Here is a 25,998-nt window from a genome sequence, read left to right as displayed (position 1 = left end):
GCCCCTTATCATGTCCCCATGATTCCTCTGGTGTCCCCATGATGCCTGTGATGTCACCATGTCACCTGCAGTGTCCCCATGACCCCTGTGATGTCACCATGACCCCTCTGGTGTCCCCATGTCCCCTCTGGTGTTCCATGTCCCTTATTGTGTCCCCATGTCCCCTGCAGTGTCCCCACGTCCCCTGCGATGTCCCATGTCCCCTCTGGTGTCCCCATGTCCCCTGCAGTGTCCCCACGTCCCCTGTGGTGTCCCCATGTCCCTTATCGTGTCCCCATGTCCCCTGCAGTGTCCTCACATCCCCTGTGATGTCCCCATGTCCCCTGCAGTGTCCCCACGTCCCCTGTGATGTCCCCATGTCCCTTTTGCTGTCCCATGTCCCCTGCGATGTCCCCCCAGCCCAGGACACTCCAAACCAGGTGCTCAGAAATGACTTTTTTAACCAAAAAAGAAAGAACAAAAAACAGAGGGAGGGGACAAAAAGTGACCGGAGAGTGGTGACACCCCAGGGTCGGGTGACACCTGGAGAGGGGTGGGTGACACTCAAGGGTTGGTGACACCCAGGGTGGGTTGGGTGACACCTGGGGTGGATTGGTGACCCCAAAGCAGGTCGGGTGACACCAAGGGGGCCTGGTGACACCCCGGTGACGAGGGGACTCAGCTGGGGCAGCCGAAGAGCGTCATGGCCTCGGCGAACTCGGCGAAGTCCTGGCAGCGCGGCTGCAGCGCGGCGTCCTGGCACGCGCCCGCCGAGGGCCACGGCTCCAGCCACGTGTCCTTCCCCAGCAGGTACGAGAACCTGGGGACAACACAGGGACAGCAGTGGGGACACTGGGGACAGGTGTGGGGACACGGGGACAGGAGTGGGGACAGCAGAGGGGACATGGGGACAGCAGTGGGGATATGGGGACAGACATGGGGACAGCAGTGGGGACATGGGGACAGCAGTGGGGATATGGGGACAGACATGGGGACAGCAGAGGGGACATGGGGACAGACATGGGGACAGCAGTGGGGACATGGGGATAGGTGTGGAGACAGACATGAGGGCATAGGGACAGGCATGGGGACACGGGGACAGGCATGGGGATAGCAGTAGGGACACGGGGACAGACATGGGGACAGCAGCGGGAACAGCCAAGGGATATGGGGACAGGCATGGGGACATAGAGACAGGCATGGGGACATGGGGACAGGCATGGGGACACCGGGACAGCAATGGGGACAGGTGTGGGGACAGCAGCAGGGACATGAGGACAGGCATAAGGACATGGGGACAGGCATGGGGACAGGCATGGGGACAGCAGTGGGGACATGGGGACAGCAGCGGGAACAGCCAGGGGATATGGAGACAGGCATGGGGACATAGAGACAGGCATGGGGACATGGGGACAGGCATGGGGACATGGGGACAGGAGTGGGGACAGGCATGGGGACAGCAGTGGGGACATGGGGACATGGGGACAGGCATGGGGACACAGGGACAGGCATTGGGACATGGGGACAGGTGTGGGGACAGTCATGGGGACAGTCATGGGGACAGCCATGGGGACATGGGGACAGCAGCAGGGACAGGGGGACAGCCATGGGGACAGGCATGAGGACAGAAGCAGGGACAGGGGGACAGCCATGGGAGGAATGAGGATAATGGGGGCAGTGGGGACAATGGGAATATAGGGGATGATGGGACATGGGGACAGATGTGGGGACATGGCAACAGGCATGAGGACATGGGGACAGCCACGGCAACACGGGGACAGGCAGGGGGACGTGGGGACAGGCATGGGGACATGGAGACAGGCGTGGGGACAGCAGCAGGGACATGGGGACAGGCGTGGGGACATACATGGGGACATGGGGACAGATGTAGGGACATGGGGATAGACATGGGGACAGGTGTGGGGACATGGGGACAGGCATGGGGACATACATGGGGACACGAGGACAGGCATGGGGATATGGGAACACCCATGGGGATAGGTGTGGGGACATGGGGACAGTGGTGGGGACATGGGGACAATGGGGATAATGGGGACAATGAGGGGAGTGGGGACAATGGGGACAATCAGGATTATGGGGACAATGGGGACAATGGGGACAATCAGGATTATGGGGACAATGGGGACAGTGGGGACAGTGGGGACAATGGAGATATGGGGACAGTGGAGACTGTGTCCCCCCCACGTCCCTCCCGTGCTCCCTCTGTGTCCCCCCAGTGTCCCTCCCATGGGCCCCTGTGTCCCCCCCGTGTCCCCATTGTCCCCCCATGTCCTCAATGTCCCCCTGTGTCCCCAGTGTCCCCCTGTGTCTCTCTGTGTCCCTCCCATGTCTCCCTTAATCATGTTCCCATGTCCCCTTTAGTGTCCCATGTCCCTGCTGTTGTCCCCATGTCCCCTGTGGTGTCCCCATGTCCCTTGTGATGTCTCCATGTCCCCCTGTGCCCCTCTCATGTCCCCCCATGTCCCCAATGTCCCTCTCATGTCACCTCCAATGTCCCCCCAGTGTCCCCCCATGTCCCCAGTGTCCCCAATGTCCCCCCAGTGTCCCCCTGTATCCCAAGCGTCCCAAGTGTCCCAAGTGTCCCCGGTGTCCCTGGTGTCCACAGTGTCCACCACAATGTCCCCAAGTGTCCCCCCATGTCCCCCCAGTGTCCCTGGTGTGTCTCCCCCTGTCCCTTTGTGTCCCTCCCATGTCCCCCCATGCCCCCCTGTGTACCCAGTGTCCCCCCTTGCCCCCCAGTGTCCTCAGTGTCCCCAGTGTCCCTGGTGTCCCCTCCATCCCCTGGTCTCCACCAATGTCCCCCCATGCCCCTCCCATGTCTCCCGTGTCCCTCCCCGCCATGTGCCCCCAATGTCCCCTGTGTCCTCCGATGTCTCCCAGTGTCCCCAGTCCTCCCAGTGTCCCCATTGTCCCCTGTCCCCACAATATCCCCAGTGTCCCCCAGTGTCCCCATTGTCCCCTGTCCCCACAATATCCCCAGTGTCCCCCAGTGACCCCATTGTCCCCTGTCCCCCCATGTCCCCAATGTCCCTGGTGTCCCCTGTCCCCATGGTGTCCCCGCGGTGTCCCCACGGTGTCACTGGTGTCCCCTGTCCCCGGTGTCCCCGCGGTGTCCGTACTGCCTGCCGGTGACCCAGAGGTCGCTGGCCTGTCCCCAGACCAGGTAGTCGTGTCCCTGTCTCAGCCTCAGGCTGTCCTTGCACTGCCGGTGGCTCACGAACGTCCTGTTGCTGCCCGCGGGGTCCTCGTCCGTGCCTGTGTCACCAACGTGTCACCAATGTGTCACCAACGTGTCACCAATGTGTCACTGAGTCACCGTGTCACCCAGCAGGTCACCGTGTCACCGTGCCACCTTGTCACCATTTCACCGTATCACCCATGTCACCCACCATGTCACCATGACACCACATCACCCACCGTGTCACCATGTCACCAACATGCCACCATGTCACCTGTGTCACTGTGTCACCATGTCACCATGTCACCATGTCACCGTGTCACTGTGTCACCGTGTTAGTGTCACTGTGTCACCACTGTCTCACTGTGACACCATGTCACCATGTCACCGCATCACTCACAGTGTCACTGTGTCACCGTGTCATTGTGTAACCCACCATGTCACTGTGTCACCCATGTCACCCACCATGTCACTGTGTCACCGGTGTCACTGTGTCACTCACCGTGTCACTGTGTCACCTCCACCCCCCAGACAGGGCAGCCGTGGTGGCACCGGGTGTGGGTGGCTTTGGGAGTCCCCAAGGCATTGGGGTGACACCAACCCCAAAAGGGTGACATTGACTGACCCAGGTGACATTGACCCCACCAGATGACACTGACCCCCCCCTTGGTGACACCAACGCCAAAAGGGTGACATTGACCGACCCAGGTGACACTGACCCCAAAAGGGTGACATTGACCGACCCAGGTGACACTGACCCGAAAAGGGTGACATTGACTGATGTGGGTGACATTGACCCCAATTGGGTGGCACCAATCCCAAAAAGATGACACTGACCCCAGCTGGGTGACAGTGATACCAGTTGGGTGACACTGACCAACCTGGGTGACACCAACCCCAACTGGGTGACATTGACCCCAGCTGGGTGACACTAATCCCAACTGGGTGACACTGACCCCAGCTGGGTGACACTGACCCCAAAAGGGTGACACTGACCCCAAAAGGGTGACACTGACCCAGGTGACACCGACCCCACCTGGCTGTTCCCAGCCAGCCCACCTGAGTGTCCCCAGATGCGGGTGACCCCCACCTTGTCCCTCCCCAAGGTGGCATTGTCTGTCCTGTGGTCACCATGTCCCCTCATGGTGACCTTGTCTGCCAATGGTGACCTTGTCCCCCCCAAGGTGGCCTTGTCCCCCCCCGGTGGCCCTGTCCCCACCATGGTGACCATATCCACCCATGATGACCACGTTCTTCTGTGGTGGCCTTGTCCCCACCCCAGTGGCCCTGTCCCCACCCGTGGTGACCTTGTCCCCAGCCCTTGGTGGCCCTGTCCCCACCCCGGTGGCCCTGTCCCCCCCCCGGTGGCCCTGTCCCCAGCCCTGGTGGCCCTGTCCCCCCCCGGTGGCCCTGTCCCCACCCCCAGTGGCCCTGTCCCCAACCGTGGTGACCTTGTCCCCACCCCTGGTGGCCCTGTCCCCAGTCCTGGTGGCCCTGTCCCCACCATAAGGAACCATGTCCCCACCATGGTGGCCCTGTCCCCAGCCCTGGTGGCCCTGTCCCCTCCCCAGTGGCCCTGTCCCCACCCCAGTGGCCCTGTCCCCACCCGTGGTGACCTTGTCCCCATCCTTGGTGGCCCTGTCCCCAGGCCATGGTGGCCCTGTCCCCAGCCCTGGTGGCCCTGTCCCCCCCCGGTGGCCCTGTCCCCAGCCCTGGTGGCCCTGTCCCCAGCCCTAGTGGCCCTGTCCCCACCCCTGGTGGCCCTGTCCCCAGCCTTGGTGGCCCTGTCCCCACCCCTGGTGGCCCTGTCTCCCCCCGGTGGCGCTGTCCTCACTCTGGTGGCCCTGTCCCCATCTCTGGTGGCCTTGTCCCCACCCCTGATAGCCCTGTCCCCAGGCCATGGTGGCCCTGTCCCCACCCCTGGTGGCCCTGTCCCCCCCCAGTGGCCCTGTCCCCACCCCCGGTGGCCCTGTCCCCAGGCCATGGTAGCCTTGTCCCCACCGCTGGTGGCCCTGTCCCCCCCTGGTGGCCCTGTCCCCAGCCCTAATGGCCCTGTCCCCACCATAAGGAACCATGTCCCCACCATGGTGGCCCTGTCCCCACCATAAGGAACCATGTCCCCACCATGGTGGCCCTGTCCCCAGCCCTGGTGGCCCTGTCCCCTCCCCAGTGGCCCTGTCCCCACCCCAGTGGCCCTGTCCTCACCCGTGGTGACCTTGTCCCCACCCCTGGTGTCCCTGTCCCTCCCCGGTGGCCCTGTCCCCCCCCGGCAGTGTCCCTGTCCCCAGCCCCTGGTGTCCCTGTCCCCAGCCCCAGTGGCCGTACCCATCTTGATGACGGACAGGACGTTCATGATGTAATTGTCGTGGGACGGCGTCTCCTTGTGGCCCACCAGCCTCACCTTGTACACTGCCGGGGACACGGGGACAGCGCTGTCACCACCCCTGCCACGGTGGCCCTGCCGTGTCCCCTCTGTGTCCCCTGTCCCCGCTGTGTCCCCTGTCCCTGCCCTGTTCATGTCCCCAATGTCCTTAACCCCACCCACCATGACACCGTATCACTCCATGTCCCCAACGTCCCCATTGTCCCCATTGTCCCCAATGCCCCTCCCAAAGTCCCCATTGATGTCCTCAATGTCCCCAATGTCCCCACTGTCCCCATTGTCCCCATTGTCCCCGCTGTCCCCAATGTCCCCACTGCCCCCATTGTCCCCATTGTCCCCAATGTCCCCACTGCCCCCATTGTCCCCGATGTCCCCATTGTCCCCACTGCCCCCATTGTCCCCAATGTCCCCACTGTACCCATTGTCCCCACTGTCCCTGCTGTCCCCAATGCCCCCATTGTCCCCACTGCCCCTATTGTTTCCACTGCCCCCAATGTCCCCACTGCCCCCATTGTCCCCACTGTCCCCACCACCCCCAATGTCCCTATTGTCCCCACTGTCCCTGCTGTCCCTATCCCCAATGCCTCTGATGTCCCCAATGTCCCGGTTGCCCGCAATGTCCCCACTGTCCCCAGTGACCCTATTGCCCCCATTTTCTCCATTGTCCCCGTTGTCCCCAATCCCCATTGTCCTCAACACCCTTGATGTCCCAATGCCCCCCTTGCCCCTATTGTCCCCAATGTCCCCACTGCCCCCATTGTCCCCATTTTCCCCACTGTCCCCAGTGCCCCCATTGTCCCCACTGCCCCCATTTGTCCCCATTGTCCCCACTGCCCCCAATGTCCCTATTGTCTCCATTGTCCCCACTGTCCCCAATGTCCCCACTGCCCCCATTGTCCCACTGTCCCTGCTGCCCCCATTGTCCCCATTGTCCCTGCTGCCCCCATTGTCCCCATTGTCCCCACTGTCCCCATTGTCCCCACTGCCCCCACTGCCCCCATTGTCTCCACTGTCCCTGCTGCCCCTATTGTCCCTGCTGTCCCCATTGTCCCCATTGCCCCCATTGTCCCCATTGCCCCCATTGTCCCCATTGTCCCCACTCTCCCCACTGTCCCCGTGTCCCACCGTAGTCCACGCCGGGCTCGCAGGCTTTGTCGATGCGCTGGTTGACGGTGATGGCGTCGGGCTTGTCCTGCTGCTTGGAGCAGCTCTCTGTGGGGACACGGGGACATTGTGGGGACATTGTGGGGGCATCACAAGGACATCACGGCGACACAGCCATGACAGGGTCATCTGTGTCAGGGACGTGTCCCCATCACAGCTGTGACATGTGACATATCATCAATGGCGTGTCCCCAACAGGGTCATGATGTGTCCCCACCACAGCAGGGACATGTCCCCATTGTGGTCATACAGCCTGTCAGGGACACGTCCCCACCATGACAGGGACATGTCCCCATTGTGGTCATACAGCCTGTCAGGGACACGTCCCCGCTGCAATGGGAACATGTTCCCTCCTGGCCATGACATGTCCCCGTCATGGCAGGGACGTGTCCCATCATGGCCATGATGTCCCCAACACATCAAGGTGTCCCATCATGACCGTGGCATGTCCCCATCATGGTGACACGTGACAGCTCATCACTGATATGTCCCACCATGGCAAGGACATGTCCCCAACATGTCCCCAACATGCCCCACCCAGCCAGGGCTGTGTGCCCAACCCATGTCCCCCGTCCCCATATGTGTCCCCACGTGCGTCCCCATGTGTGTCCCCATGTCCCCGTGTCTCTGTGTGTGTCCCCATGTGTGTCCCCATGTCCCCGTGTCTCTGTGTGTGTCCCCGTGTGTGTCCCCATGTGTGTCCCTCTGTCCCCATGTGTGTCCCCATGTGTGTCCCCTGTGTGTCCTCATTTCTGTCCTCATGTGTGTCCCCGTGTCCCCTGTGTGTGTCCCTGTGTCCCCATATGTGTCCCCATGTCCCTGTGTCCCCGTGCGTGTCCCTATGCCCCCATGCATGTCCCCATGTGTGTCCCCATGTCCCTATGTGTGTTCCCATGTGTGTCCCCGTGTTCCCATGTGTGTCCCTGTGTCCCCATGTGGGTCTCCGTGTGTGTCCCCCCATGTCCCCGTGTGTGTCCCCGTGTCCCTGGTGTCCCCATGTGTGTCCCCATGTCCCCGTGTGTGTCCCCTTTTGTGTCCCCGTGTGTGTTCCCATGTGTGTCCCCGTGTCTCTGTGTGCGTCCCCATATCCCCATGTGTCCCTGTGTCCCCATGTGTGTCCCTGTGTGTGTCCCCATGTGTGTCCCTGTGTCCCCATGTGTGTCCCTGTGTGTGTCCCCATGTGTGTCCCTGTGTCCCCATGTGTGTCCCTGTGTGTGTCCCCATGCGTGTCCCCATGTGTGTCCCTGTGTGTGTCCCCATGTGTGTCCCCATGTCCCCATGCGTGTCCCCATATGTGTCCCTGTTGTCACCTTCGGCGCAGCGACAAACTTCCCCCTGGCAGATCTTGCTCAGTTTCCCGCCCTCCTTGTCCGGGTGGTAGAACCGGGTACAGCGATCGTCTGCGGGGACACGGGGACAGCAGGGGACACGGGGACAGGTGATACAGGTGATACAGGTGACAGGTGACACAGGTGACAGGTAACTGATAACACAGGTGACACAGGTGACAGATAACACAGGTGACAGGTGACACAAAAGTGACAGCTGACAGGCGACACAGGTGACACACAGGTGACACAGGTGACGGTGACACAGAGGTGACACACAGGTGACACAAGTGACAGATAACACAGATAACACAGGTCATACAGGTGACACACAGCTGTCACACAGGTGTCACAGAGGTGACACAGGTACCACACAGGTGACACAGAGGTGACAGGTGACACAGGTGTCACACTGGTATCACACAGGTAACACAGGTGACAGGTAACAGATAACACAGGTGTCACACAGATGACACAGCTGACACACAGGTCACACAGGTGACACACAGGTGACCCAAGTGTCACACAGGTGACACTCAGGTGACACAGGTATCACACAGGTGACACACAGGTGACACACAGGTGACACACAGGTGACAGGTGTGACACACCGATGCTGTAGTAGCTGTAGACGCTGACGGCCGCGGGCTGGATCAGCCCCACCTGGAACCGCTGGTGAGCCTTGAAGGTGAAACACTCCTGGGCCTTGTGGGACACCTGGGGACACCAACAGGGACACGGCGACACGGGGACAGGGGACAGGGATATGGGACAGGGGACATGGGGGTGGCACTCAGACAGGCTGTGTGTCACCTCCCTAAGCCACCCACTCCTGTCCCCAGCCATGTCCCCGTGCTGTCCCCACCCATCACCTGGAGCCATCGCTGTCCCTGTCACCACCCCTGTCCCCAGCCATGTCCCCAAGGCCAGCTGTGTCCCTGTCACAGCCCTGTCCCCCTCCTGTCACTGCCCATGTCCCCAGCTCCGCCCTGATCCCTGTCCCTGTCCCCATCCCTGTCCTCACATCCCTGTCCCCCAAAACCTTGTCATTGTCCCATCTTGTCCCCATCCCCATCCTCTCACTGTCCCATTTTGTCCCTGTCCCTGTGTCCCTCCTGTCCCCAGTGTCCCCACCTTCATCACTGTGCCTGTCCCCCTCCTGTCCCTGCCCATGTCCCCAACTCCATCTTGGTCCCTGTGACATCATGTCCCCATCCTGTCCCTGTCCTGTCCCTGTCCCATCTGGTCCCTGTCCCTGTCCTGTCCTATCCCTGCCCCACCTTGTCACTGTCCCATCATGTCCCTGTCACTCTCCCTGTCCTGTCCCATCTTGTCCCCATCCTGTCCCTGTCCTGTCCTATGCCTGCCCCACCTTGTCATTGTCCCATCATGTCCCTGTCACTCTCCCTGTCCTATCCCTGTCCCCATTCTGTCCCTGTCCCATTCTGTCCCTGTCCCACCCCGTCACTGTCCCATCATGTCCCTGTCCCCCTCCCTGTCCCGTCCCACCCCATGCCCCCAGTGTCCCCAGTGTCCCCAGTGTCCCCACCTTGTCCAGGTAAATGACGACGTTGCTCCGCTCTTTGTCCTGGTCCAGCTCGAACTTGGAGATGTACCTGTCCACACCCTCGGACAGCTGGGGACACAGGGGACAGCGTGACACGGGGACAGGGGACAGCATGACATGGGGACAGGGGGACATTGAGACAGTGTGACACAGAGATAGTGTGACATGGGGAGAGGGGGACATGCCGGGACACGTGGGGACACTGAGAATGTGGGACACGCAGGGACACAGGAGGACACACGGTGACACAGGGAACGTGGGACACACGGGGACATGCAGGGACATGTGGGGACACAAGGACACAGTGACACTGGGCCCGTGGGGACACATGCGGACATGGAATGGCATTGGGACATGGGGTCATGTGGGGACATGGTGACACCAGGCCCATGGGGACATGTGGGGACATGCAGGGACATGGAATGGCATCAGGACATGGGGACACGTGGGGACAGGGTGACACAGGGACCACAGGACACTGGGACATGGGGACACGGGACACGTGGGGACAATGGGGATGTGGGGACACAAGGACACAATGTGGGGACGCAGTGACAGATGGTGACACAAAGACATGGAGTCCCCTGTCTCACCCTGGGTGTCCCCATGTCCCCCTCCCAGTGTCCAAATGTCCCCTCTGGGTGTCCCCATGTCCCTCCACCCTGGGTGTCCCCATGTCCCTGCGGTGTCCCCATGTCCCCGTGGTGTCCCCATGTCCCCTCACTGACCCTCCTGAGGTCCTGCACGTCCGGCGAGAACCCCGTGAGCATGGACACGTCCAGGATGGACATGGTGGCGTCCACGGTGTCCAGGTACCTGTGGGGACACTGATGAGGTCACCACCCCTGTCCCCAACCCCCCAGGTGTCCCCAGCCCCCCGGGTGTCCCCATCCTATCCCTGGTGCCCCTGTCCCCAATGTCCCCATTTTCCTCCCTGTCCCCAGTGTCCCTCCCTCCCATTCCCCACCCTGTCTCTGCTGTCCCCAATGTCCCCATCCTATCCCTGATGTCCCTGTCCCCAACATCCTCTCCCTGTCCCTGCTGTCCCCAGTGTCCCCAATGTCCCCATCCTATCCCTGATGTCCCCAATGTCCCCAACATCCCCTCCCTGTCCCTGCTGTCCCCAGTCTCTCCAATGTCCCCAGTGTCCCCATTGTCCCCAGTGTCCCCACCTGGTGCAGATGTTGATCTTGACAGACCTGAAGACGTCCTCCTCTTCCTTACCTGGGTGGGGACAATGAGGGGCCATCAAAGGTGACATGGGGACACACAGGGGACACGGGGAGGGGCTGGGGGGTGACACAGTGAGGACAGGGAGGGGACAGCTGGGGACTCACCCGTGTCCACCTCCTCCACGTCCACGCTCAGCTCGAAGTTGTCACACTTGTCGTCCTTGTCGGGGACCTTGGCGTGGTACACGGTCACCACTGTCATTGTCCCCTTGCCCACGCCCTCCGCCTTCACCGTGAAGTCCTCGTTCATCTTGGTCTGAGGGGACATTGGGGACAGTGGGGACATCGGGAGGGGACAGGAGACATCCCCAGGAGGGACAGGGAGAGGGGCAGGGGGACATGGAGGGGACACGGAAGGGACAGGGACAGGCAGGACACAGAGGGGGTGGCAGCTTGTAGGGATAGAGGGGACAGGGAGGTTGGGGACACGGAGGGGACATGGAGGCTGGGGACACAGAGGGGACACAGAGATCAGGAGGACAGGGAGGTGACAGGGACAGCGCAGGTTACAGCAAGGGAGGGGACAAGGTCAGCCTGGGACGTGCCAGGCCTTGAGGGGACACAGAGGGGACAGGACATGGAGGGGACAGGACACAGAGGGGACATGGAGGAGACAAGGTCAGGCTGGGACATGGAGGTGACAAGGACACCCCAGGGAGGGGACAAGGTCACCCTGGGACATTCCAGGCCTTGGGAGAACACGGAGGGGACATAGAAGGGACAAGGACAATGGTGATGGGATGAGATTATCCCAGGACACGAGTACACTCAGAGGTGACAGTGCCAGGTGGCAGGTGCCAGGGTGAAAAGGTGACAAGGGACAAGGTCAACCTGGGACATCCCAAGCCTTGAGAGGGGACAGGACATGGAAGGGACAAGGACAAGGGTGACCATGGCGTTGGGACAGGACACAAGGAGACCCAGAGGTGACAGTGACAGGTGACAGGAACTGTGCCAGGTGACAGTGCCAGGTAACAGGTGCCAGGGACAGGGACAGGTGACAGATGACAGTGCCAGGTGACAGGGACAGGGAGAGGTGCCAGGGATAGGGAACGGTGCCAGGGACAGGGACAGGTGACAATGCCAGGTGGCAGGGACAGATGCCAGGGACAGGGACAGGTGACAAGGACAGTGCCAGGCACAGGTGCCAGGGACAGGGACAGGGACAGGTGACAGTGCCAGGTGCCAGAGACAGGGACAGGTGCCAGGTGACAGGTGACAGATGACAGTGCCAGGTGACAGGGAAAGGGACAGATGCCAGGGACAGGGACAGGTGACAAGGAGAGTACCAGGGACAGGTGACAGATGACAGTGCCAGGTGCCAGGGACAGGGACAAGGACAGGTGACAAGGACAGTGCCAGGTGCCAGGTGCCAGGTGCCAGGGACAGGGACAGGTGCCAGGTGCCAGGTGCCAGGGACAGGGACAGGTGACAGTGCCAGGTGCCAGGGACAGGTGACAAGGACAGTGCCAGGTGTAGGTGCCAGGGAAAGGGACAGGTGACAAGGAGAGTGCCAGGTGACAGTGCCAGGGACAGGTGACAGTGCCAGGTAACAGGTGCCAGGGACAGGGACAGGGATGGGTGACAAGGACAGTGCCAGGAACAGGGACAGATGCCAGGGACAGGGAGAGGTGCCAGGTCACAGTGCCAGGTGCCAGGAAAGGGACAGGGACAGGGACAGATGACAGTGCCAGGTGCCAGGGACAGGGAGAGGTGCCAAGGACAGTGCCAGGTGCCAGGACAGGGACAGTGCCAGGTGCCAGGACAGGTGACAGGGACAGGTGCCAGGGACAGCGCCAGGTGGCAGTACCTCGGCGGAGCGCGCTACCAGCGCGTTGCCATTCTCGATGCGGTATTTGACGGGGTTGGCGCGGCCCGGGAGCAGCACAGACACGTCCAGCTCCAGCTGCTGCTGCCCCTGCGCCTCCACCTGGTACTGGGCCAGCGCTTGGAACACCAGGATGGTGGCCTGAGGGGACAGCAGTGTCACCAGGGCTTGGGGACACAGCTCTGGTACTGCACCAGGGCTTGGAACACCAGGATGGTGGCCTGAGGGGACAGCAGTGTCACCAGGGCTTGGGGACACAGCTCTGGTACTGCACCAGGGCTTGGAACACCAGGATGGTGGCCTGAGGGGACAGCAGTGTCACCAGGGCTTGGGGACACTGTGTGGAGAGCTCACAAGGTTTTCTGAATGTCCTGAGGGGACACTGGTGTCACCAGGGCTTGGGGACACTGGGTGTAGAGCCCACAAGTGCTCCTGGGTGGCCGGAGGTGACATCAGTGTCACCAGAGCTTGGGGACACAGCTCTGGTACTGGGCCAGCGCTTGGAACACTGGGATGGTGGCCTGAGGGGACAGCAGTGTCACCAGGGCTTGGGGACACTGGGTAGAGAGGCCACAAGTGCTCCTGGGTGTCCCCGGTGGCCTGAGGTGACACTGGTGTCACCAGGGCTTGGGGACACTGGGTGGAGACCCCACAAGTGCTCCTGTGTGGCCTGAGGTGACACCAGTGTCATCAGGGCTTGGGGACACTGTGTGGAGAACCCACAAGGTTTTCTGAATTCCCTGAGGTGACATTGGTGTCACCACAGCTTGGGGACACTGGGTAGAGAACCCACAAGTGCTCCTGGGTGGCCTGAGGTGACACTGGTGTCACCAGAGCTTGGGGACACTGGATGGAGAGGCCACAAAGGCTTCTGGATGGCCCTGGTGGCCCGAGGTGACACCGTTGTCACCACATCTTGGCGACATCACCTGCAGCACCCCCAAACCCTTCCAAGCACCCTTTGATCTCCTGTGCCACCAACGACCTCCCCAAAGCCACCATCCCCATCCCCGTCACCCCTGTGGCCACCGGGTGCCCCCGAGCTGTCCCTGAGCTGTCCCCAGGGTGTCCCCAGGGTGTCCCCTGGGTGTCCCACCTGGGTGGAGCCGTAGCCCCCTCCGTAGTAGTTCTGCTGGGCCAGCCACCGGACCACGGGCCCCGCCAGCTCCGACTTCTTCATCTGCACCAGCGCCAGCAGCGCGTACGACGTGCCCTCGATGTTGTAGGTGCGGGCGTTGTGCTCCTCCCAGCTGGCCCCGCCTGTGGGGACACCAGGGGACATCCTCAGACACCCGGGAGCCACCACAGCCACCTCGGCCTGGCCCTGAGTTATGGCCCCGGGGGAGGTGTGATCTCGGGAGGGTCCAAAAACGCTTCTGGAGAACCCAAAACTGCCCCCAATGACCCCAAATTCCAACCCTTTCCACCCCAAGGTGAAGTGTCACCTCTGAGAACCTCAGGAGAACCCAAAATTGCCTCCCTTGACCCCAAATTCCAAACCTGGGTGAGGATTCAGTTCTGCGGAACCTCAGGAGAGCCCAAAACCAGCTTTGGAGAACCTCACAAAGACCCAAAAACCACTTTTCCTGACCTCAATTCTGACTCCTCTTGAGGTGTCACCATTGGAGAACCTCACAAAGACCCAAAACCATCTCCTTTCACTCCAAATTTTAACCCTGTTAAGGTGTCACCTTTGGAGAACATAATGAAGACCCAAACCCACCTCCTTTCACCCCAACTTTGACCCCTGCTGAGGTGTCACCTTTGGAGAACCTCATGAAGACCCCAAACCACCTCCTTACAGTCCAAATTTTAACCCTGTTGAGGTGTCACCTTTGGAGAACCTCAAGATGACCCAAACCCACCTCCTTTCACTCCATTTTTGACCCCTGTTGAGATGTCACCTTTGGAAAACCTCACGGAGACCCCAAAACCACTTTTCCTGACCCCAACTTTGACCCCTGTTGAGTGTGTCAACAGGTATGTCACCTTTGGAGAATCTCAAGAAGACCCAAAACCACCTCCTTTCACCCCAACTTTGACCCCCGTTGAGGTGTCAGCATCAGAGAATCTCAGGAAGACACAAACCCACTTTTCCTGACCCAAATTTTGACTCCTCTTGAGGTGTCACCTTTGGAGAACCTCAAGAAGACCCAAACCCATCTCCTTTCACCCCAATTTCTACTCCAGATTTGGTGTCACCTTTGAAGACCCTCACAAAGACCCCAAAACCACTTTTCCTGACCCAAATTTTGACCCCTCTTGAGGCTATAGAGAACCTCATAAAGACCCAAAACTACCTCCTTTCACCCCAACTTTGACCCCTGTTGAGGCACCACCTTCGGAGAACCTCACAAAGACCCTAAACCACTTTTCCTGACCCCAAATTTAACTCCTCTTGAAGTATCACATTTGGAGAACCTCATGGTGACCCCCAAACCACTTTTCCTGATCCCAACTTTGACCCCTGCTGAGGTGTGTCACCTTTGGACTTCTTCATGAGGAACTTCTCGCTCTTGAGCTTCCCGGCCAGGGCCAGTGCGTAGGACGCCAGGGCCACCGTGTAGGGCCGGGCCAGCTGCTCGTAGCGCCGGGCCAGGAACCCGGCGGCTTTGTTGATGCTCTCCTGCAAGTTCTGGGAACCAAAGACGGGAAATTTGGGATCTTGGGTGGGTTCCGTAAGGGTCCGGCCGCCCCCGTCCCCACGCGGGGTCACTCACGTTGACGTGGTCCTTGCAGATGTCCCGCGCCTCCTCCAGGGCGATGAGGACGAAGGCGGTGAGGGACACCTCGGGCTCGGCGCCATGGTAACCGCCCTGCAGGGAAAAACGGGGGAAAAACGTCGGGATCGGGATTTTCCTGGCGGGGTCTGATTGGGGATCCCCTGGCAGATTGTTACAAACATCCGTCCTTGACTTGTCTGAGGGACACCCAAGGGACACCCAAAGGACACCCAAAGGACACCCAACGGACACCCAAAAAACACCCAAGGGACATCCAAGGAATATTTGACCTTCACCTGATTTTCACACAAGGAACACCCAAGAGACACTCAAGGGACGCTGAAGGGACACCCAAGGGCACCCAAAGAACACCTAAGAGACACCCAAGGGACACCCAAGGGACACTCAAACTTCACCCAAGAGACACCCAAAAAATACCCAAGGGACACCCAACAGACACCCAAAGGATACCCAAAGGACACCCAAAAAACACCCAAGGGACACCCAAAGGATATCAGACCTTCACTTGACCTTCACACAAGGAACACCCAAGGGACACCCAAGGGACACCCAAAAAACACCCAAGGGACATCCAAGGAATATTTGACCTTCATCTGATCTTCACGCAAGGAACACCCAATGGGCACTCAAGGCACACTCAAGGGACACCCAAAGAACACCCAAGGGACACCCAAGGAACACCCAAGGGATGTCCATAAAATATCCAAGGGACACCCAACAGACACCCAAAGGACACCCAATGGACAACCAAGGGACACCCAAAGGACACTCAAAAAACACCCAAGGGACATCCAAGGAATATTTGACCTTCACCCGACCTTTACGCAAAGAACACCCAAGGGACACCAAAGAGACTCTCAAAGAACACCCAAGGGACACTCAAGGGACACTCAAAGGACACTCAAACTTCACCCAAGGTACACCCAAAGGACACCCAAGGTATACCCAAAGGACACCCAAGGGACGCCCCAATGGACACGCAAGGGACACCCAATGGATACCCAAAAAACACCCAAGGGACACCCAAGAAACATCCAAGGGACACTCAAGGGACACCCAAAGAACACCCAATGGACACCCAACAGACATCCAAGGAATGTTTGACCTTCACCTGACCTTCACCCAAGCAATGCTCAAGGAAATTACTGAGGTTCACTCGACCTTCACCCCAGGAAAGTCCAAGGAACACCCAAAAACCACCCAAGGAACACCCAAAACCACCCAAGGAACACCTCAAACCCACCCAAATGTCAAACAAGGAACACTCAAAGAATTCCTGAGGTTCATCTGATCTTCACCCAAGGAATACCCAAGGAACACCTAAAAACCACCCAAGGAACACCCAAAGCCACCCGAGGAATACCCAAAACCCACCTAAACTTCAACCACGGGACACTCAAAAAATTTGTGAGGTTCACCTGAACTTCGCCCAAGGAACACCAAAGGAACACCCAAAAACCACCCAAGGAACATCTAAAACCACTCAAAGAACACCCAAAACCCACCCAAACTTCAACCAAAGAACATTTAAAGCATTCCTGAGGTTCACCTGACCTTCACCCAAAGAACATCCAAGGAACACCCAAAACCCACCCAAACTTCAACCAAGGAACACTCAAAGAATTCCTGAGGTTCATCTGATCTTCACCCAAGGAACGCCCAAGGAACACCCAAAACCGCTCAAAGAACACCCAAACCCCACCCACACTTCAACCGAGGAACATTTAAAGCATTCCTGAAGGTCACCTGACCTTCACCCAAAGAACATCCGAGGAAGGTCCAAGGAACACCCAAAGTTCACCAGACCTTCACCCCAAACCCCCACCCTCCACCCACCCTCCACCCAAGGTCCCCCAATGTTCATCCACCATCGGTGACCGTGCCGAGGTGTCCCCCTACCACCATCTCCTTATGGATGACGGCCGCGTCCTCCTGGAAGACGCCGTCCGGCTTCTGCTTGTTGAGGATGAGCCACTTGACGGGCCCGCAGATCTCGCCGTGCTCGATGTCCGTCAGCTTCCTGGCCATGGCGAACACCTTCACCACGTAGGCGGTCAGCCTGCGGACGGGGACACCTGAGTGTCGTGTCACCTGGCCCGGGGTGGTGGCCGTGGCCGTGGCCGTGGCCGTGGCCGGGGCGGTGGGACCCTCACCAGGTGCTGGAGGGGCGGTCCATGAAGGCGGCGTAGGAGCTGTCGCGCTTGCGGAAGGCCAACTGCTGGGTGTAACCTGTGAGATGGTCAGTGGTCAATGGGAGGGGCGGTCAGTGATGGCTTCGGGCCACCAATGTCTTCCAGGTGTGGCCGGGGATGACCTCAGGTCACCAATGGCCTCCAGGTGTGGCCGGGGATGACCTCAGGTCACCAGTGTCCTCCAACCATTGGTCAACATGAGGAGTGGCCAGCGGTGGCCTCAGGCCACCAATGTCCTCCAGCCGTTGGACAATGGGTAGGGTGGTTGGGGTTGGCTTCAGGTCACCAGTGTCCTCCAACTGCTGGACAACCCATGGTGTGGCTGGGGATGACCTCAGGCCACCAATGGCCTCCAACCATTGGCCAACACAAAGGGTGGTCAGTCGTGTCTTAAGGCCATCAATGCCCTCCAACCTTTGGGCAATACAAAGAGCCCCCACTCAAGCTGAGGAACCCTCAGGCCACCAACCCGCTGTGGAGCCCATCCCAGTGCAAACCAGTAACTCTGGAAACCCCAAACCAGCATCACCCAAACCAGGTCTCCTTTGGAGACCACCTCGGATGGCAGGGACGTTTTGTGACCTGAGAGAGGACACCAAGGAACATTCCCACCACTTTGGGGACATTCCCACTGCTTTTGGGGACATTCCCACCACTTTTGGGGCCATTCCTGCTCCTTTTGGGGACATTCCCACCTCTGTTGGGGCCATTCCCACCACTTTTTGGACCTTTTGGGGCCATTACCATTTTTGGGGTCATTCTCACCACTTTTGTGCCATTCCCACCACTTTTGGGTCCATCCCCACCATTTTTTTAACCCTTTGGGGCTGTTCTCACCTTTCTTGATGATCTCGATGGCCCCGGCCCGGCGGTCGATGCCGAAGTTCTCCCACTGCTGGGTGTGGTCCAGGTAGTGGACGGCGATGACCGTGGGGGTCAGGCCGATCATGTTCTGCTCCCCACAGCCCGACGGGGTCACGATCAGGTGCTTCAGCTTGTCCCCGTCGATGGCCTTCTCCACGATGATGGACACCGGGTTACCTGGGGCAGAAAGGGACGTGTCACATCCTGGGATGTCCCACCCTGATGTCCCACCCAGTTTGTCCCTCCTGGGTTGTCCCACTCAGATGTCACACCCTGATGTCCCACCCAATTGTCCCACCCAAGATGTCCCACCCAGGATTTCCCATCCAGGATGTCCCAACCAGGTTGTCCCACCCGGGACGTCCCACCCAGGATGTCTCACCCCGATGTCCCACCCAGGATGTCCCACTCAGGATGTCCCACCCCAATGTCACACCCTGATCTCACACTCAGGTTTGTCCCATCCAGGTTGTCCCACCCAGGTTTGTCCCACCTGGGTTGTCCCACCCAGGATTTCCCACCCAGGTTGTCCTATCCAGGTTTGTCCTATCCAAGTTTGTCCCACCCAGGTTTGTTCCACCCAGGATGTCCCACCCAGGATGTCCCACCTGTATGTCTCACCCCAATGTCCCACCTTGATCTCTCACCCAGGTTTGTCCCACCTGGGTTTATCCCACCCAGGTTTGTCCCACCCCGATGTCCCACCCAGGTTTGTCCCACACAGATTTGTCCCACCCTGATGTCTCACTCAGGTTTGTCCCACCCCGATGTCCCACCCCAATGTCCCACCCCAATGTCCCACCCAGGATGTCCCCAGGTGTCCCCAGGTGTCCCCTCCCACTCACCCTGGATGCTGACTTTGGTCTCGGACTCGGTGTCGGGGACGATGTCCGAGAGGTCCGCGGCCTTCACCCGCTCCTCCTGCACCCCATCTGTGGGGTGGGGTGGGTGTGGGTGACCCCAAGTCCTCCCCGTGTCCCCCCTGAAGGGCTCAGCCCCGGGGTGACCCAGCCCCACCCCACATCGGGGTGTCCCCTGTCCCTCCAGACCTTCCGGGACACACCGGGATGTCCCTTCACCCTTGGGGTGCCCCATTTCCATTGGTGGGGTGTCCCTTGTCCTCAAAGTTGTCCCAAACCTAACCTTGGGGGTATCTCCTTGATCCCTTAAGATGTCCCAGACCCACAGTGGCACTTCCCTGGCCCCAAAGATGTCACCAGACCCACAGTGGGACCTCCCTGGTCACCAGAGATGTCCCCAAACACACAGTGACACCTCTTCTGTCCCCAAGGATGTCACCAGACCCACAGAGGGACCTCCCTGGTCACCAGAGATGTCCCAGACCCACAGTGAGACCTCTGCTGTCCCCAAAGATGTCCCAAACCCACACTGGGACTTCCCTGGTCCCCAAAGATGTCCCAAAGCTGCCATGGGACCTCCCAGGTCCCCAGAGATGTCCCAAACCCAAAGTGAGACCTCTCTTGTCCCCAGAGATGTCCCAAACCCACCCTGGGACCTCTCCTGTCCCCAGAGATGTCCCAAACCCACCCTGGGACGTCTCCTGTCCCCAAAGATGTCCCAAACCCACAGTGGGACCTCTCCTGTCCCCAGAGATGTCCCAAACCTGCCATGGGACCTCTCCTGTCCCCAGAGATGTCACTCACTGACTCCCTTGTTCTGCGGGTCCAGCTCCACGATCTTCACCGTCTTCTCCAGCCTCATCCCCTCGGGCTGTGGGGCAGAGTCCCCCTGAGGGCGGGGCTGGGCTCCTCCCGCCCCAACCCCTCCCAGTATAAACCAGTCACACCCCAGTGACACACTGGGACACTCGGCCATCCTGACTTGTCCACCAGTGCCACCAGGTCCCTTTCTGCCTGGCCACTGTCCAGCCTGCTGTCCATCAGTGTCACCACCCATCCTGATGTCCATCAGTGCCACCAGGTCCCTTTCTGCCTGGCCATTGTCCAGCCTGATGTCCACCAGTGCCACCAGGTCCCTTTCTTTCCAGTCTGATGTCCATCAATGTCACCAAGTCCCTTTCTGCCTGGCTTGTGTCCAGCCTGCTGTCCATCAGTGTCACCAGGTCCCCTTCTGTCCAGCCTGCTGTCCATCAGTGCTACCAGGTTCCTTTCTGCCTGGGCACTGTCCATCCTGCTGTCCACCAGTGCCACCAGGTCCCTTTCTGCCTGACTCATGTCCAGCGCCTAATGTCAACCAGTGCCACCAGGCCTCTTTCTGCCTGGCCACTGTCCAGCCTGCTGTCCATCAATGCCACCAAGTTGCTTTCTGTCCAGCCTGATGTCCATCGGTGTCACCACCCATCCTGCTGTCCATCAGTGTCACCAGGCCCCCTTCTGTCCATCCTGATGTCCATCAGTGTCACCACTCAGCCTGCTGTCTATCAGTGCCACTAAGTCCCTGTCTGCCTGACTCATGTCCAGCCTAATGGCCATCAGTGCCACCAGGTCCCTTTCTGTCCATCCTGCTGTCCACCAGTGCCACCAGGTCCCACCCTGCTGTCCATCAGTGCCACCATGTCCCCTTCCATCACTCACCACCACGCGGAGCTTCTTCTTGACGCCGTCTCCCACATACTGGTTGCGGACGGCGGCCTTGACCTCGATGTCCAGCAGCCCGAGCTTGAGGGGGACGACGACGAAGGAGACGCTGCGCGAGGAGTCGGCCTTCATCTTCAGCACCTGCTGGTAGCGCTGCTTGGCCGTGGACGGGCTGCACAGGTCGGGGTTGTGCACCAGCTCCACGCGCACCTGGGCGGGGACAGGTGAGGTGGAATCACACCTGGGGTCCGGAACGTCCCCAAAAATCTGTCCCCAAAAATCTGTCCCCGACTGACCGTGATGTCGTGCAGCCAGTAGTTGTAGAGAATGGCACGGATCTCCACCTGCTCGTTCCTCACCACTGAGTAGGGCAGGCGCAGGTCGATGAAGAAATCCTTCCTCACCGTGATCTCGTAGGGGTCGGCCACGCACAGCCCTGGGGACACACCACAGGGGGGGTTTGGGGTTGGGGGGACGCCTCAAGTGTCCCCAAAGGTGGTCCCAAGGCCTTCGGATGTGCCCGGAAAATCCAGGGAGGCCTCAGGAGGTTTAGGGGATCTGTCAAGATCCAAGGAGTCTTCCCAAGGTTTAGGGGATCCATCAAGTCCCCCAAAGTCCTCCCAAGGTTTAGGGGATCCATCAAGACCTCCCAAGGTTTAGGGGATCCATCAAGTCCCCCAAAGTCCTCCCAAGGTTTAGGGGATCCATCAAGACCCAAAGAGTCTTCCCAAGCTTTAGGAGATCCACCAAGACCCAAAGAGTCTTCCCAAGGTTTAGGGGATCCATCAAGAACTGTGGCATCCTCACAAAATTTAGGGGATCCCTCAAGACCCCAGAGTCCTCCCAAGGTTCAGGGGATCTGTCAAGAACTGTTGGATCCTCCCAAAGTTTAGGGGATTCATCAGGATCCCAGAGTCCTCCCAAGGTTTAGGGGATCCCTCAAGACCCCAGAGTCCTCCCAAGGTTTGGGGGACCCATCAAGAACTGTGGGATCCTCCTAAGATTTAGAGGATCCATCAAGACCCAAAGAGTCCTCCCAAGGTTCAGGGGATTTGTCAAGAACTGTGGGATCCTCTCAAAATTTAGGGGATCCATCAAGATCCTGGAGTCCTCCCAAGGTTTAGAGGATCCATGAAGACCTGTGGGATCCTCCCAAAATTTAGAGGATCCATCAAGACCCCCAAGGTCCTCCTGAGGTTTGGGAGACCCTTGAATCCCAAAGTTTAGGAGATTCCCTCAAGTTCCATGGACTCCTCCCAAGGTTTAGGGGATCCAACAAGATCCATGGAACCCTCCCAAGGTTTGGAAGATCCCTTTGAATCGCAAGAAGTCCCACAAAGGTTTAGGGGATCCATCAAACCCCACAGAGTTCTCCCAAGTTTAGGAGATCCCTCAAATCCCAAAACGGCCACCCAGCTTTGGGGCATCTCCCCCTCAGATTTTTTGGGGACCTCTCAAATCCCAGCAAACCCCTCCAGGCTTTAGGGGACCCTTCAGGTCTCAGGGACCCCCCAGAAGGTTTGGGGACATTCTGCTGCCCCCAGGACCCCCCCAGTTCTCCCTGACCCCGTACCTTTGGAGGGGGACAGGCTGACGGCCAGAACCTCCCAGGTGGTGATGGAGTCCTTCAGGTACACGGGCAACGTCTTGGATGAGACCCTGGAGGGGACAGGAGTGACCAACGAGTGACCAATGAGTGACCAACGAGTGACCAGGGGGTCACGGCCCACCCCAGGCCAGGCTCAGGGGGTGTCACCACGAGACTTCTCTGGTTTCCAGAGAGGTCCCAACCTGCAGTGGGACTTTCCTGGTCCCCAAAGATGTCCCAGACCCACAGTGGGATTCTCCTGGTCCTCAAAGATGTCCCAGACCCAAAATGGGACCTCCCTGGTCCCCAGAGATGTCCCAGACCCACAGTGGGAGTTCCCTGGTCGCAAAAGATGTCTCAGACCCACAGCTGGACTTTCCTGGTGCCCAATGATGCCCCAGACCCACAACCCCCCCAAGCAGGACCAGGAGTTTGGAGATGACCCTGAGTGGACTGAGAAGTCCTGAGGGTGGACTGGGAGGTCAGTGGTGACCTTCGTCTGGATCTGGGGTGACCAGAGATGTCCAGGCTGGACGGGGACAGGGTGACCATGGCCATGGGGTGACAGGGGGGTGGGACAGAAGGTCCCCAGGCTCACCCCAGCCTGGCCTGGTCCCCAAAGATACCCCAGACCCACAGTGGGACCTCCCTGGTCCCCAGAGATGTCCAGGCTGGACGGGGACAGGGTGACCATGGCCAGGCCAGGCCGTGGGGTGACAGGGGTGGCACAGGAGGTCCCCAGGCTCACCCCAGCTCGTTGGGAGGCTCGTTCAGCTGCTCCACCTGCCACATCCAGCTCTCGGGGAAGAGGCTCCTGGAGACGATGTCGGAGTCGGGCGAGAAGAGATCGTCCTCCTCCTGGCCTGGGGGTGGTGGTGGCATCGGCCCTCGCGATCGGGGACTCAGGGCGAGCCCTGAGCGGAGCCGGTATCACCCCGGCGCCACCAGTGTCGCCCCGGTGTCACACACTGTCACCCAGTGTCACCCCAGTGTCACCCTAGTGTCAACCAGTGTCACCCCAGTGTCACCCAGTGTCAACCAGTGTCATTCCAATGTCATCCATGTCACCCCAGTGTCACCCAGTGTCACCCCAGTGTCACTCGTGTCACCCCGGTGTCAACCAGTGCCGCCCAGTGTCACCTCAGTGTCACCCAGTGCCACCCCTTGTCTTTCCCAAGGCCACCCAACTGCCAATGTCCATTTCCCAATGTCCATCCAGGGGTTGCCTAAGGAATGTCCGAGGGTCACCTGACCTTGACCCAAGAAATGCCTGAAGCCCACCCAAGACCCTCCCGACCTTCACCCAAGCTCCACCTGAGGAACACCTGAGGTTCACCTGAGCTTCCCCCAGGGAAAGTCCAAGGAAAGTCCAAGGAACACCCAAAGAACACCCAAGGAATGCCCAAAGTTCTCCTGACCTTCACCAATGAACACCCAAGGAACATCCGACCTTCACCCGAGCTTTGCTCAAGAAAAATGCCTCAACTTCACCCAAGATTCCTCAAAACTTGCCCAAAACCCACCCCAGACTGTCCCAACCTTCACCCAAGCTCCACCTGAGGAACACCCCAGGAGTACCTGAGGTTCACCTGAGCTTCCCCCAAGGAAAGTCCAAGAAACAATCAAGGAACACTCGAGAAACAGCCAAGGGACACCCAAGGTTCACCTGACCTTCACCAAGGAACATCTGACCTTCACCCAAACTTTGCTCAATAAAAACACCTCAACTTCACCCAAGCTTCATCAAAACCTACTCCAGACCCTCTCAACCTTCACCGAAACTCCACCTGAGGTTCACCAAGGAACACCCGAAGTTCTCCTGATCTTCACCAATGAACACCCAAGGAACATCCGACCTTCACCCGAGCTTTGCTCAAGAAAAACTCCTCAACTTCACCCAAGATTCCTCAAAACTCGCCCAAAACCCACCCCAGACTGTCCCAACCTTCACCCAAGCTTCACCTGAGGAACACCCCAGGAGTACCTGAGGTTCACCTGAGCTTCACCCAAGGAACACCCAAGGGACACCCAAGGGACGCCCAAGGTTCACCTGACCTTCACCAAGGAACACCTGACCTTCACCCAAACTTTGCTCAATAAAAACACCTCAACTTCACCCGAGGTTGCTCAAAACTCACCCCAGACCCTCCCAAGCTCCACCTGAGGAACACCCGAGGAGTGCCTGAGGTTCACCTGACCTTATCCCAGGGAAAGTCCAAGGAAAGTCCAAGGAACATCCAAAGAACACCAAGGAGCACCCAAGGAGCACCCAAGGTTCACCTGACCTTCCCCAAGAAACATCTGACCTTCACCCAAACTCTGCTCAGTAAAAACGTCTCAACTTCACTTGAGGCTCACCAAAACCCACCCCAGACCCTCCCAACCTTCACCCAAACTCCACCTGACGTTCACCAAGGAACACCCAAAGTTCTCCTGACCTTCACCAATGAACACCCAAGGAACATCCAACCTTCACCTGAGCTTTGCTCAAGAAAAACGCTTCAACTTCACCCAAGGCTCACCAAGGAACACCCAAAACACACCCAAGACACTCCCAAGCTCCACCTGAGGAACACCCAGGGAGTGCCTGAGGTTCACCTGAGCTTCACCCAAGGAAAGTCCAAGGAACACCAAAGAAACACCAAAGGAACACCCAAGGCTCACCAAAGAACACCCGACCTTCACCCCAGGTTTGCTCAAGAAAAATGCCTCAACTTCATCTGAGGTTCACCAAAACCCACCCAAAATCCACCTGAGACCCTTCAACCTTCACCCAAGCTCCACCTGCGGAACACCTGAAGAGCATCTGAGGTTCACCTGACCTTCATCAAGGAATGTCCAAGGAACACCCAAGGTTTACCTGAGGCTCACCAAGGTTCACCTAAGGAACATCCAACCTCCACCCAAGTTTCCCTCAAGGAAAACACCTCGACTTCACCTGAGCTTCACCAAAACCCACCCCAGACCCCCCCAAGCTCCACCTGAGGAACATCCAAGGAACACCTGAGGTTCACCTGACCTTATCCCAGGGAAAGTCCAAGGAAAGCCCAAGGAACACCCAAAGAACACCAAGGAGCGCCCAAGGGACGCCCAAGGTTCACCTGACCTTCACCAAGAAACACCTGACCTTCACCCAAACTCTGCTCAATAAAAATGCCTCATCTTCACCCAAGCTTCATCAAAACCTACTCCAGACCCTCCCAACCTTCACCCAAACTCCACCTGAGGTTCACCAAGGAACACCCAAAGTTCTCCTGATCACCAATCAACACCCAAGGAACATCCAACCTTCACCCCAGGTTTGCTTGAGAAAAATGCCTCAACTTCACCCAAGGCTCACCAAGGAACATCCAAAACACACCCAAGACCCTC

At 59.1% G+C, this 25,998-nt stretch overlaps 1 protein-coding gene across 1 annotated transcript in view; it reads right to left on the bottom strand.

The window, feature by feature from the left end:
• Window positions 1-558: 558 nt before the first annotated feature.
• The window catches only part of C3 (complement C3), a 47,665-nt gene continuing 22,225 nt past the window's right edge, over window positions 559-25,998 (bottom strand). Inside the window, exons 18-40 of the mRNA XM_083881925.1 lie at window positions 23,375-23,489; window positions 22,612-22,697; window positions 21,335-21,474; window positions 21,036-21,248; window positions 20,145-20,211; window positions 19,326-19,412; window positions 18,454-18,657; window positions 17,578-17,653; window positions 17,324-17,483; window positions 15,401-15,496; window positions 15,165-15,315; window positions 13,777-13,940; window positions 12,663-12,821; window positions 10,958-11,108; window positions 10,793-10,844; window positions 10,349-10,436; window positions 9,603-9,689; window positions 8,665-8,770; window positions 8,036-8,125; window positions 6,687-6,773; window positions 5,504-5,587; window positions 3,120-3,255; window positions 559-799 (exon numbers count right to left, since the gene is read on the bottom strand). Of these exons, the coding sequence (XP_083738051.1) occupies window positions 658-799; window positions 3,120-3,255; window positions 5,504-5,587; window positions 6,687-6,773; window positions 8,036-8,125; window positions 8,665-8,770; window positions 9,603-9,689; window positions 10,349-10,436; window positions 10,793-10,844; window positions 10,958-11,108; window positions 12,663-12,821; window positions 13,777-13,940; window positions 15,165-15,315; window positions 15,401-15,496; window positions 17,324-17,483; window positions 17,578-17,653; window positions 18,454-18,657; window positions 19,326-19,412; window positions 20,145-20,211; window positions 21,036-21,248; window positions 21,335-21,474; window positions 22,612-22,697; window positions 23,375-23,489 (2,741 nt within the window). The 3' untranslated portion in view covers window positions 559-657. The remainder of the gene's footprint in view (window positions 800-3,119; window positions 3,256-5,503; window positions 5,588-6,686; window positions 6,774-8,035; window positions 8,126-8,664; window positions 8,771-9,602; window positions 9,690-10,348; window positions 10,437-10,792; window positions 10,845-10,957; window positions 11,109-12,662; window positions 12,822-13,776; window positions 13,941-15,164; window positions 15,316-15,400; window positions 15,497-17,323; window positions 17,484-17,577; window positions 17,654-18,453; window positions 18,658-19,325; window positions 19,413-20,144; window positions 20,212-21,035; window positions 21,249-21,334; window positions 21,475-22,611; window positions 22,698-23,374; window positions 23,490-25,998) is intronic.

The sequence above is a fragment of the Zosterops lateralis genome (assembly GCF_965231275.1).
Source record: "Zosterops lateralis genome assembly, chromosome: 36".
NCBI lineage: Eukaryota > Metazoa > Chordata > Aves > Passeriformes > Zosteropidae > Zosterops > Zosterops lateralis.
The sequence above is the reverse complement of the archived record's forward strand: the minus strand, read 5'-3'. Positions and strand labels throughout refer to the sequence as shown.